Source organism: Tursiops truncatus, chromosome 16 (genome assembly GCF_011762595.2).
Source record: "Tursiops truncatus isolate mTurTru1 chromosome 16, mTurTru1.mat.Y, whole genome shotgun sequence".
NCBI lineage: Eukaryota > Metazoa > Chordata > Mammalia > Artiodactyla > Delphinidae > Tursiops > Tursiops truncatus.
The window spans coordinates 33831148-33845065 of NC_047049.1; the positions used below are offsets into that span (position 1 = coordinate 33831148).

The 13918-nt window shown below is 39.7% G+C and overlaps 1 protein-coding gene across 10 annotated transcripts in view; it reads left to right on the top strand.

The window, feature by feature from the left end:
* IDE (insulin degrading enzyme) overlaps positions 1 to 13918 on the top strand; it is a 113198-nt gene that overhangs the window by 88106 nt on the left and 11174 nt on the right. For 7 of the 10 annotated variants that reach the window (XR_012326989.1, XM_019939567.3, XM_073794190.1 and 4 more), the window contains 6 exons: positions 1542 to 1686; positions 4427 to 4537; positions 6558 to 6678; positions 9558 to 9649; positions 10640 to 10751; positions 12627 to 12794. Coding sequence is in view for 9 of the 10 variants with exons in the window: in XM_019939567.3 (XP_019795126.2) it covers positions 1542 to 1686; positions 4427 to 4537; positions 6558 to 6678; positions 9558 to 9649; positions 10640 to 10751; positions 12627 to 12794 (749 nt within the window). In the remaining variant the exon portion in view is untranslated. Of the gene's footprint in view, positions 1 to 1541; positions 1687 to 2170; positions 2316 to 4426; positions 4538 to 6557; positions 6679 to 9557; positions 9650 to 10639; positions 10752 to 12626; positions 12795 to 13918 lie in introns of all 10 variants that reach the window. The other 3 variants (XM_019939566.2, XM_019939569.2, XM_019939570.3) reach the window with 2 other exon arrangements.

Below are 13918 nucleotides of genomic sequence, written 5' to 3' on the forward strand. Positions count from 1 at the left end.
TTCTGTTTGACTAAAGAAGGAAGTCTGTCATCATGTATAATACTTAAAAAATTAAATGACAGAGTGTTATTTAGATTTGCCAGGTGGAGAATGTATAGCTTTAGAATTTTCTCTTTGATTTCAATTCTCTGTAGCTAAGCATTTTACCCCTATTTTTACTTAATTATCAGTTTTTGATAAAATTTCTGGCTCTGATGTCAGTGCGTCGGTTATATTTACTGTGCTATAGATAGAGTGAAATTTTTAATTTGCTGCCAAACAAACCAAGCCACGAGGCTACCTCAGGTCCTTTGTACTGGTTGTTTCCTCAGCCTGGAAAGTTCACCCAGATATCCCCAGGGCTTGCTCCTTTGCTTCTTTCAGGTCTGGACCCAGATGTCACCTTTCAGAGTGGCCTTGATTAATAATAATAATTTTAATAATAACAATTTAATTTATTACTAATAATTTTATGTAAATTAGCAATCTTCCTGTCCCACTACCCATCACTCCCGTTCCTCTGACCCTGCATAATTTTTCTCCATAACACTATCACCACCTGATGTATCATATTTAAATTTATTATTTGTCTCTTCCAACTAGGCTCTAAACTCTGTGAAGTCAGGGACTCTGCCTGATTTGTTCCTTCTTTATTCCCAGTACCTAGAGAAGTGCCTAGCACTATAGTGAGAATGTAGTACATATTTGTTGAATGAAGGAATCTTTTACTTGCTTCTCATAAAGGTAAGCAGTGTCACATAGTCAAATGAATAGGTCAGTTGACTCAAATCTGAATCCTGACTCTGCTGCTACTAGCCCAGGTGACATGAGGAAAGTGATGCTTCTTATTTGGGAAACGAAGATTTAAGTCAGGTCATCTCTGTGGTCCTATTTAGCTCTTGCACTCTGTAATTATTTCCTCTCTTTTGTTGCTCTTTCTCACTTAAAAATTTTCCTGTTTTAATATTTTTTCCTAGTTCTGGCTGTAGTTGTATGATGGATATTATCAATTACTTTACTGACAGTGTTCCAGTCTCTTGGTTTGGGAGGAAACTCAAGAGATAAGCTAACATTTTCACAGGTCTTAATCTTTCTCTTTCAAGTCTCAGTTTTTCCCTTTTAAGTTTATATAATCATAGCACACAAACTTCTCAATCTCATCCTCCTGTCCACCAAGGGTATGGCTTGCTTAGAGGGAGAAGGAGGACACACACATGCTGTTATCAGCTCTGTCAGCCATGCCTTCTCCTATTAGCCTAAATGTAGGCATGCGTTTTGGCCTGTTCCTCCTTACCTACGCAGTGTTTCTAACTTGTCAGTTCTACCACGCCATCTGGGGTAAGCAATTCCTTCTCCCTCTTCACCACTACCAGCACACATAGCATATTTCAAGCTTCTTTTTTAAACATCTTGTTTTTTTCCTCATGAGAATTCATGTGTATTCAAAGTGTATCTTCAGGAAGTTATTTTAACCCCTGTTCAGTTCCTTGATCCATCTCGAAAGGCCATATCACATTGGGAAGTAATAAATCAGCTATTTTACTGTCAACATTTTCTTCCAGCCCATTTGCTTATGTGGACCCCTTGCACTGTAACATGGCCTATTTGTACCTTGAGCTCCTCAAAGACTCACTCAACGAGTATGCATATGCAGCAGAGCTAGCAGGCTTGAGCTATGACCTCCAAAATACCATCTATGGGATGTATGTAAGTACCCACGTCTTAGAGCCTTCCACTCATCAACATTTTTTATATTGATTTGCTGGAAGCATTTTTGATTGAGGGTGTGAGTTTAATTTCTTTTTTTGTGACTAATCATATTTTCGCATCATTTAATTTTTAAGTTAGCTCTTACTGTTAAGTATTCAGCAATATGCCATTCATATTATGCAAATTTTCCTTGATTTCTTTTTTTTTAAACATCTTTCATCAGACTGTCATATTTTTCTCCTCAAAACAAAATTGGACCCTGATTTAGGTTTAGACCTCTCCCATTCTGTATCTGAAGTCTTGGTCTTTGACAACAGAGAATGAAGTCTTCCTGCCATTGTAAAACAAAAGGTTGGCCTGTACTATTTCCCTAGAAATTCAGATCATGAGGCTGCATATTCATACTCTTCGGTCATGTTTCTTCATTACCATGCCACTGCTTGAAGTATCAAAGCATTTCTTTTGTTTTTCTTTTTGTTAGTCGCTACATTTATGCTGATCCTCTCCATTGCAACATGACATACCTGTTTATCAGGTTATTGAAGGATGATTTAAAAGAGTATACATATGCAGCACGCCTCTCAGGTTTGAGCTATGGCATTGCATCAGGAATGAATGCAATACTTGTAAGTAAAATGAAAACGAAAGAAAAGGCGTCACACCGTTTAAGCATTATGTTGAGCTTGGGAAAACTATTAACTTCTGCATTTTAAAACAAGAAGATTGATGGTTTTTTCCTTGCACCTTTTTAATGATTGAAGAACTCAAGTTAGTATTAGTTCCACTAACAAATGATTTAGTAGAGTTTAGTGCATCTTGTGAACATGTATTTATGCTACGTTTATTTGCATGTTCCTCTGCTTGAAATGTTTAACTTATTAACCCTGAAAGCATGTTGTTCTTTCCATGTATTTGAATATATTAACATCTGTAAGTGAAAGATACCCATAGTTACTGTTGTGGTGCTGAATTTTACTTATATTATAAGCTTCTTTATTTCTGCTGACAGTAGTAGAAAGTTCCTGTGTTCCAATACGACTGACATTTTCATTTAATTTATTTTGTAGCATGTATCATTAACTGCTTTTAAGTGTGTTTTAAGATAAACATTATTAAATGCATCCCAAGAAATAACTAGATCCTTTCTCTTGAAACCGTTTCTGTTATGTTTCCAAACTTATATCTCATTTCCAAATTAACATCCCTCTTCTAGCACACATTCACCTTCACTTTTCTTAAAAATATGTTGTATGTTTTCATAACAACTAAAATGAGAGCGTGCACTGTGTACTCTTTCTAATTCTATACAAAAGGTTTTAGGGTTTTTAAATTTTATTTATTTTGCAGTGACTTTTTTTCTTCATACAAGTAACTTTTCTGGTAGTTTTTGTTTAATGTATAAGAATATATATAACCTAACCATTCTCAGAGTCCAGGGAAATTTGAAGCTCAGAGGTCAAAATAAAATCCAAATAGAAAAGTAATAATCTATGGTTTATTTTTTGCTGTTGAGTTTTAATAGCATATCACCATTAAAATAAATCATTTTTAATGTGTGACAGATGGGCTTTCTGCTAGTTGTCAGTCTAGTTCCCACAGTACAGGATGTGCTTTCCATGGGCAGTGACCTTCACTCCTGCTGAGATACTTGCCTATCAATTTTCTTTTTCTTTTTCTTTTTCTTTTTTTTTTTTTTTGCGGTACGCGGGCCTCTCACCGTTGTGGCCTCTCCCGTTGCGGAGCACAGGCTCCAGACGCGCAGGCTCAGCGGCCATGGCTCACGGGCCCAGCCGCTCCGTGGCATGTGGGGTCTTCCCGGACTGGGGCACGAACCCGTGTCCCCTGCATCGGCAGGCGGACTCTCAACCACTGCACCACCAGGGAAGCCCCTTGCCTATCCATTTTCATAAGGTAGAGGCGTCCAGAGATATTCTAGTTCCAGTGTATCCTCTAACCTCTGTGGGTGCCACCATGTGGCAATATAATAGTAGGAAATGTGATAATAGGCTTCCCCTGCTTTTCAAAACGTTATGCTTTCAGAAACTATTAAAGTAAATTGTCCTAAGGCAAAATCCAGACAGTACATACAGTGTATCCTTACTTCACATCTGTTTTGCCACTGGCTTTTGGTACATCAGCAGAACTCATCAAACAAGCAAGTAGTGAGACCTATGGACCATTATTGGGCAACATTGGACAAGAAAAGTGGCAAAATGCCATATGATACAAAATTGGGACTTCCTGATTTCTTAAAAGATGATTTTTAAAAATATTTAAATATAAACAATTTGGGGACATATCCAGTAGTTTGCTAGGTAACCCTCCTCTATGATTTTTACCTTCTTAACACAACTATAAAAATCTTAAGCCTCCCATTCTTTAGAAATTCTTTTTGAAGGTTAAATTTAAAACACATTCTATAATTAATTTTGACTTAATGAGAATTTGAATTTTGATGATATATAGTGTGTACTGCCGTAGTTTGGCACCAGGTAAGTTTTCCTGCTATTGTTTTTGTTTAGGAAAAGCATATGATTTTGGATATTAGTAAATAAAGATGGTCAATGTTATCTTCCTAAGTGTCGAACTATATTTATGAGAAATGAAATTCATTTAATTTCTTGTTTTATTTTTATTTTGATACACCTGGTTTGGGGATTTTCTACATGTTTTAAAGTCAAGTTGAAGTTGTTTCATGTTAATTTTAGACTTTTAATATCCTGAACTCTTTCCGTAGCTCTCGGTGAAAGGTTATAATGACAAGCAGCCAATTTTGCTAAAGAAGATCATTGAAAAAATGGCTACCTTTGAGATTGATGAAAAAAGATTTGAAATTATCAAAGAGGCAGTAAGTTTTCTCAACTTATTTTTATAATTTTTTAATTCATAAGGTGATATTGCCACATTATGAACATTTTTGAAAAAGGGGCGAGGAGGAAAAGAAGCATTCATAACCCTGTGGCAGTCATTTTATCCTATCTTTGCTGAATCCTATACTCTATCCAGAAGGAAAGCCTGGGAGACTCTGGTGGACACCTGGCCCCTTTCTCTGTAGGCCCTAAGAGCTAGGATAGCACTGACTTTCAGAGAGGAGTCTGAGGTAGATCTAGTGGCTTTCAGGGACTCCTTGAAGGTTTCATCCAACCTCCATTTAAGAAGAACACTCTAGGGCTTCCCTGGTGGCTCAGTGGTTAAGAATCCGCCTGCCAGTGCAGGGGACACAGGTCCGAGCCCAGGTCTGGGAAGATCCCACATGCCGCAGAGCAGCTAAGCCTATGCGCCACAACTACTGAGCCTGCATTCTAGAGCCCATGAGCCACAACTACTGAAGCCCACGTGCCTAGCTCCTGTGCTCTGCAACAAGAGAAGCCACCGCAGTGAAAAGCCTGTGAACTGCAACGAAGAGTAGCCCTCGCTCGCTGCAACTAGAGAAAGCCCACGTGCAGCAATGAAGACCCAACACAGCCAAAAATAAAAAATAAATAAATAAATAAAAAGGGAAAAAAAAAAGAAGAACCCTCTATTCTGCAGGTGGGACCTCAGCCTTCCATGCAGCCTTGTCACATTAGGGCAGACTATTTAGACTTGATGTTATCTTCCACTTAAATTCAACTCATGGTTGGTCCAGTAATGGAAATGTGGGATGGATAGCTACTTTAAAAGCCAAACTATGACCTTCATTGTACACCCAAAGAAATTATCATCAGTTTTCAAATCAAGATTCAATATTTTATATATATACATATCCATGTTGCTTGCTTAGAGAGACTTTTGGGATGACCTTATGGTGAAGAATTAAAGGATGCCAAGAGATGGAGGCCTTGAAAACTGGGGATAACTTTCTGAGAGATGAAAGAGATCCCGTAGTGAAGGTACTTAGAGTACATGTCAGATGCTGGGGTTAAAGCAGCAGCCTGGACAAAGAAAAAGTATGCCCAAGACTTCTCTGGTGGTCCAGTGGTTAAGACTCCAAGCTTCCACTGCAGAGGGCACAGGTTCGATCCCTGGTCAGGGAAGTAAGATCCTTCATGCCTTGCAGTATGGCAAAAAAAAAAAAAAAAAACCTTTTGAAAATACAACATGCAATCGTTTTTTAAAATTTATTTATTTAATTTATTTTTGGCTGCGTTGGGTCTTCGTTGTTGCATGCGGGCTTTTCTCTAGTTGCGGTGAACGGGGGCTATTCTTCGTTGAGGTGTGCAGGCTTCTCATTGTGGTGGCTTCTCTTGTTGCAGAGCATGGGCTCTAGGCACATGGGCTTCAGTAGTTGTGGCACACGGGCTCAGTAGTTGTGGCTCACGGGCTCTAGAGCACAGGCTCAGTAGTTGTGGTGCACAGGCGTAGTTGCTCCACAGCATGTGGGATCTTCCCGGACCAGGGCTCGAACCTGTGTCCCCTGCATTAGCAGGCGGATTCTTAACCACTGCGCCACCAGGGAGGTCCGCAATCATTTTTAAGACTCAGTGTACACACCTCACTCCTGATACTATTTCTGGTGTTATAAGGAACATATATTTTAATTGAATTTAATTGAAGTTCTGTTCTCAGAATTTTACCTTTTACATTTCTTAACTTTAACTTTACATTTCTTAATTATGGGCACAGAAAACAAAAAAATTACTTTAAAAAAATAAGACTTCAAGAAAAAAGAAAGAAAAAGCATGCTCTTTAGTTTAAGTATGTATCAAAGGGAGAGAGGAGTAAGTCCCATTCTAAATTACATAACTTCGAAAAGGAAGATGAAGCAGATATCTCTGCATCCCATTTAACACATCATTTATGCAAAATGAAGTTTGATTATAGCTGACCTTTTGAAATGATTTTAAAAAGATCGATAAAATTAACAAACCCACGTCTCCCTTCACTAGTATATGCGATCTCTTAACAATTTCCGAGCTGAACAGCCTCACCAGCACGCCATGTACTACCTCCGCTTGCTGATGACTGAAGTGGCCTGGACTAAAGATGAATTGAAAGAAGCCCTGGATGGTGAGACTCTTTCTACTTATAGCCTAATGCTTTCTTCATTCTTTTCTAAAATCATTTTGGTTTTATCCTATTACCTAGTATTTATGCTTTCTAATGACTTGTAGTTCCATTAAAGCCAGCTGTGCATACTGTTTTTTGGGTTTTTTTGTTTTTGTTTTGTTTTTGTTTTTAGAAAAGCAGTGGTGGCCTTTGAAGTGGCTTTTGTATTCAGGCAGTTTATAACCACATTTGCTGTTTTCAACCTGGACCCACAATAGTCAGTTATTACTGTTAACAGATTTCTGCAGATGACAGTGTTTTGACCCAAGCACTTACCTTGTTAATATTGAAGTTTTCAAAAAAGGAAAAAAGGGCTGAACTTGAAAGTCTTATCACACAGAAAGAATGCTTAGGCATTTTTGTTGTTGTTGTTTTTGTTTTTTTGCGGTACGCGGGCCTCTCACCGTTGCGGCCTCTCCCGTTGCGGAGCATAGGCTCCGAACGCGCAGGCCCAGCAGCCATGGCTCATGGGCTCAGCCGCTCCACGGCATGTGGGATCCTCCCGGACCGGGGCACAAACCCGTGTCCCCTGCATCGGCAGGCGGACTCTCAACCACTGCGCCACCAGGGAAGTCCTTTAATGATCTTTTATGACAAGTCCTTTCTTATTGTGTATCACTGCGCCTTTGATGACTTTAGTGACAAATCAAGAGCAAAGTATTGAAGGTCATTATTTTATTGGTTGAGTAGGCATATAGATTATAAAATTCATTAACTAGAACAGATACGTTTTTAATCTGGACAGTTAATACACTTTTCTTTGTAAAATGATTATGAGTCACATCCGGTTGTAACAAGCAGGAATTTTACCTTTTTTAAAAAATACCACATAATTGATTTTAAATACATTTTCAAGAGACCGAACCTGCATTCAGCATGATCCAAAAGCAGAGATTTGGGGATTCCCACCCCCTTTGTTAGATTCTGGGTCAGATGGTATATGAATTGTAAGCAGAATTAGTTCTAAAGTTTCACATAGGCGTGTGATGCCTTCCTAAAATGTGTTTTATAAAGAGAAAGTCAGCACTTTTTCGGCTGAAATTTTCTGCTCTAATAATCATTCTGTTTTGATATATATATTCATCAATAATCCGGTAATGCCAACATGGCTTAATCTGGAGACAACTCAATATGAGAGGCTGGCTCCCCCGTGACTCTAAGTCTGTCAGCTCTCCAGGTGCCAGGGTAGCAAGAACCTCAGAATTCAGTGTGGTCCAACCGCATTTACTGCCTGCCTGCTATGCACCAGGCGCCAGACTGCAGGTGCTTGAGATTAAAAAATGATCAATTAGGTGGGGTTTCTTGGATCAAGGAGCTCCAGTCTAGTGGCAAAGCGTAAATGTAAAACAGATTGTTTTTTGTAGAGGCAAAGAGACTGAGTATTGTTATAGAAGTTTGCAGAGAGAGCTGAGGGGTCTAGTGAAGGGGACTTCTAGGGCAGTGCAGTGGAGTGGGATGGGTATGCATTTTGGAATTAGATTCAAATGCAGCTCTGCCACTTACTAGCTTGATGACTTTGGACAAGAAACTTAAATTTTCTTAACTTCAGTTTTCTCACCTTTAAAATGGGGATAATAACGCATAATTTATAGTTTATAAGATAACATCTATAAAATGCCTGATGCATAGTAAGCACTTGTTAATTCCCTTCCTATGTCTCTCTTTAAATTTTATTCACTAATTTTAGCATCCATTGTAGCATTTATTAGTATGGTGTCCTAATGGAGAAGGGACAACTCTTCTTTACTGAAGAATTAAATCAGTACATGTAAAAGTAATGAGAAGAACAGAAAATTCACTATTAGGATTCCATAATAATATATGATACAGGCAATATCCACCATTGAATGCTAAATTAGTGGGTAAAAGTTAAGTAAGGACAAAATATTTGTGTGGTCTCAAAGTATTTCCTCCAAAGTAAATATTTAAAAATTATAATGGGAAAAGAAGGCATTGGTGGGGTGGCTTTTCCTAATTGCTTGTAGAGCATACGTGAGTTACTTAATTATAACCAAAAGATTAAAACAGTCCCCTGGCAGACAGCACTATAGCCACGTGGTCAGTGTTTACATCACCAGTATTACAGCGTAACAGCATCATGTGCCCCCGACGTGATGCCCTGAGAAAGACATATTACCTCTGGGGTATTCTTTCTCAGGATACAGAAGCTCAATTTAAGCACGAGAAAACACTAGACAAGCCCCAATAAAGGGCATTCTATAAAATAACTGAGCAGTACTGCTTAAAACTCTTAAGGTCAGAGCTTCCCTGGTGGCGCAGTGGTTGAGAGTCCACCTGCCGATGCAGGGGGCGCGGGTTCGTGCCCCTGTCCGGGAAGATCCCACGTGCTGCGGAGCGGCTGGGCCCGTGAGCCATGGCCGCTGAGCCTGCACGTCCGGAGCCTGTGCTCCGCAACGGGAGAGGCCACAACAGTGAGAGGTCCACGTACTGGGAAAAAAAAAAAAAATCTTAAGGTCATGAAAGGCAAGGAAAGACCAAGGAACTGTTACAGATTGGAGGAAACTAAGGACACATGACAACTAAATGCAAGGTGGGATTGTGGATTCGATCCTGGAACAGAAAAGGGATATTAGTGGAAAACCTGAAATCCAAATAAAGTCTGTATTTTAGTTAATAGTATTGTCCCAGTGTTAACTTCTTAGTTTTGATCATCATCCTATGGTTGTTGAAGATGTTAACGTAAGAGAAAACTGGGTGAAGGGTATATGGGAACTCCCTGTAATATTTTTGCAACTCTTCTGTAAATCTCAAATTACCTCAGAGTTTTTTTTTAAAAAACCTTATAGGTAGAGCTTACTATTTCTTACTCTTGTTTACAGATGTTACCCTTCCTCGCCTTAAGGCCTTCATACCTCAGCTCCTGTCGCGGCTGCACATTGAAGCCCTTCTCCATGGAAACATAACAAAGCAGGTGCGGGATTGAGGTTTTAGCAATAATCTTTTGTGCATCATTGCAAGAGAAAATTTTACCCTAGTTGGTCTAAGATTACGAACTAACCACCACAGTGTGGCTGTATAAGCACATTAGTGTTGACTCAGGCTTCCCTGCCCTGTGCAGGAGGGTAGGGGAGGGTATGGGGGAGCAGAATGATCATGGTTAACTGTGGACCTACTTTCACAGCTGTCTCCTCTGTTTTTGCCTGCCTCTTGCAATCATTGAAGGAAATGGGAATAATTATAGCTACTCTGTAGGACAGCAGGACTGTGTAGTGGATAAGAGCACATGGTGTAGAATCAGCCTGGATTCAAACCTTGACTCCTCCGCTTACAAGTTATGTAATCTTCTGAAAACGTCTTAATCTCTCTATGCTCAATTCCCTTATCGGTAAAATTACTTATAAGGATTAAATTAAATAGTATATTCTAAGTGTTTAGCACGTGGAAAGCATTCCAGATTCCCTTGGTAGTCTGTCTTAAAAGCCCACACTCTCTACCACTCTGTTATATTGCCTCCAAAACAATATGCCAAGGTCAGGTGCTAATAAGTGGCTGAGACAGTATTCTTCCCCAGGTCAGTTTTATTCAGAATAAAGCCTCATGCTTACCTCCTTTGCTTTGCTATAGCCCCAGTTGTCTGGTGTGGGTCATTGACGTGGGACCACCTTTCCATCATCAATACCTCCCCAGCTTTGGCAGTGCCTTTTCCCCAGAGTCGAGATCAGTGCTGATGATTGTCTGGGTCTCTGTTTCTCTTCACTGCTACCATACTGACTCTATTGCAAATTGATGAGTTCAGTTTTTATCCATTTGAACAGGATCAAATGTATTTAAGATTTAAAAATCCACTTTTATGATAAACTAGGTTAGTTTCACAAGCATGTTGTTTCATATTGCATGGGCTACTATCTAATCAAGATACCTTTGTGATTTGTAATGTGCTATGACCTATCTTCTTCCACAGGCTGCATTAGGAATTATGCAGATGGTTGAAGACACCCTTATTGAACATGCTCATACAAAACCTCTCCTTCCAAGTCAGCTGGTTCGGTATAGAGAAGTTCAGCTCCCTGACAGTAAGTGGAAATGCTATATCTTTGGTAATGGACTACTTTGACATAATATTGTGTGTGATTACAGATGAGTTGAAGTCACTTGGATGATAATATATAGTTTTATGGTAAAGATCTACTGGGGTCCTCTACTATTTATAGCTAGAGGTAGATAATTCTGTGGGAAAATTATCTGTAGGAGTGCCAAAGAGGTAAAATTGGAGGTAGGCAATTATTTTGAAGAGAATGATACTGCAATTGACTGGTAATTGAGTATAGAGGAGTTAGGGAAAAATCACAAAACTAAAGAAATGTTGACTGTGAAGCATGAAATAAAATTTATTTATAAAAAATGTAAATTAGAATTAGGAGTGCATAGGAGTCTTTGGCAGAAGACTCACAGGTGCAGATAACACCATGTATTCGTTGCATGCATATTTGGTAAGGAATTAATATAAAGAATTGATAATAATATATTGGAGTTTGCAATGTTGGGTTACTTTTACATTAACAGTGGTTTCCTTTGATATAGAACTCATTAAGCATTATTTTCAATATTGTTCAGAACTGTATGGTGGGAAGTATGTTAGACCAGGGATGAGAAGCATTGATTTTTTTCTTTGAACTTTTTCTAAAAGTAATCACTTCCTCTTCTGAACCCCCAGCACAGGTTTTCTGAACCTTTCCTTGTTTAACCTACTCAGCACTTCTTCTCTTGTATTGGGATTGAAGTGCATCTCCATCTCCCCCGTTAGGCTATACCTTTCTTAAGGCTGGAGTCTGTGTCTGGCTCACTTGAGTAGCTACTAAAGCATTACCTCAGGATCTCTCTGTTGAATGCTCAGAGACACTTTGAGCACAGCACTGCTATTCTGCATGGCCAGTCATTACAGACCTGATAATGGTTACTTTCAAACTTCACTTAGTTTGTTCCTCAGTCACCGCAGCATGGCAGAGAGGGAGAATCAGGAACTGCCATTCAAGGGAATTCCCTGGTGGTCCAGTGGTTAGAACTCTGCACTTTCACTGCCTAGGGCCCTGGTTCGATTCCTGGTTGGGAAGCTAATATCCCACAAGCCGCTCGGTACAGCTGAAAGAACAGATGATTGAATGAACGAACAAACTGCCATTCAAAAACCATAGCACATGGTCATCAGGCGGTGACTAAGCACGGTGTATTTGCTTAGTCACATTTACTGCTCATGGAATAGTTGTCAGATCATAAAGCATGGCCATCTGTTTATAACTTTGATGAGTGCTTGATCAGCATATCTGCATTTTTGTCTTAGCTCTCCACCATCCAACTTTGTGTCCTTGGACAAGTCACCTCGCTTCTCAGGGTCTTAGTTTCCTCATCTCTAAAGTAAGGTGTTAGGCTAAGTCATCTCTAAGCACTGTGCACATTTGTGTAAATTTGTGAACTGACCTTCAGTGTGGGTGTTGGTAAACAATATTAGAAATAGAATGCTAAGTAGATACTGGCACAACTAGTCATTTAAAAATTGTTTTGTATGGTTATTAAAACATAGGTCGTATTTCTGTTGAAGTTCTTATAGCTATTAGCTAGTTCTAATCTAGTACGTACACTACATTGTAGATTTCATTAACAATGGATCTCATTTAGCATCAATACTTAGTCATAAAATGGGTTTTTTATAAGTGTTTTGCCCTTTAAAGTCAGTGAGTATTTATAGAGGGCCTACCAAGTACAGATCACTGTATTAGCATTCCCTTGGGTAAGTTGAGTTTCACATTCTTAATGAATTAATTGTAATAGTTTGGAACTGCCAAAAGACACCAGCCGAACTGAGCAACTTCATAACAGCCAAACAAAACAGTAACTTTATTAAACCCTAAATAAATTTTTGAACGTGTTGCTGTCTTCTTGAAACTTCCTAGGAGGATGGTTTGTCTATCAGCAGAGGAATGAAGTTCACAATAACTGTGGCATCGAGATATACTACCAAACAGACATGCAGAGCACCTCGGAGAACATGTTTCTGGAGCTCTTCTGTCAGATCATCTCCGAGCCATGCTTCAACACCCTGCGCACCAAGGAACAGCTGGGTGAGGGGGGAGCAGGGGATGGCAGGATACCTCAGTCCTTGAGGAACAGCCATTGTCCTCGAGAGCATTCTCCACATGTACAGTCCCCTAGCATGATGCTTCAGGCGTGCTGTACTCAGAAAGACTGTGAAAGCCTGTTTGTGGGGAATCCACTTCTAGAAGATAAGCAGTTAACATCTTATGGACATTACAGCAGTTCTTAAGGAGATGAACTGTGTTTACATTACATACAAGTCTATAAAAAGGTCATTTTGGGTGGGATGCTAAGGGAAGTCTGTTATGGGTGACAAGGTGGGAAGCAAGCCATCCACAGAAGCTTAGATTTACTGAATTTTGGGTTCATTGAGAGGGCAGGTATTTTCTTTTATTCACCTTTGTTTCCCAAGCCTGGGGCACATAGAAGGTACTCAGTAAGTGTCTGCTGAGGAAATGTTTTGGCAGAGTTCTAGGCACTGTTAAAAGCCTTGGAGATCTTGGCAGGTGTGATCAATTAAGGAAGGAAACAAGCCCCAGTAACGTACATTGAATAACCAATGAAAAAGGATTTGGGTGAGTGTCCCCAAGTAACAATCTTTTTTAAAATAACCACAATGGTAGATGCTGGACAGCAAAAGTGGATAAGTTATGGATGGTCTTTTCCTTCATGGAGCTCACAATCTAGTCAGGGATGCAGACCTGTAAGGAATAATTGTAGTACAGTGTGGCAAATGCTACTAAGAGTGTTCAAACTCTAAAGGCTATGCTGAAGGAAGGGAGGTGTGGTTTGGGGCAGAGCAGCTGGAGAAGGCAAGCCACGAATGCTGTTTAGGAAAGATGTAGACGGTAGGTAGTGTATGAGCTCACAAGGTGACAATGGAAGTATGACCTTCAGTTACTTGGTCTAAAGATTTGCAGTCTGAATGGAGTTGGTCCAGGAATGGGTTATCTAGCAAGAAATGCAATAGTGGAGGCAAGTTCACATAAGGAACTTGGACATGAAAGGAAGCCGAGCTAGGACAATGGTTAAGGGATGAAAATGAGTCCAGCATTTCATAGGGATGAGAATAACTTTTTTTTTTTTTTTGCGGTACGCGGGCCTCTCACTGTTGCGGCCCCTCCCGCTGTGGAGCACAGGCTCCGGACGC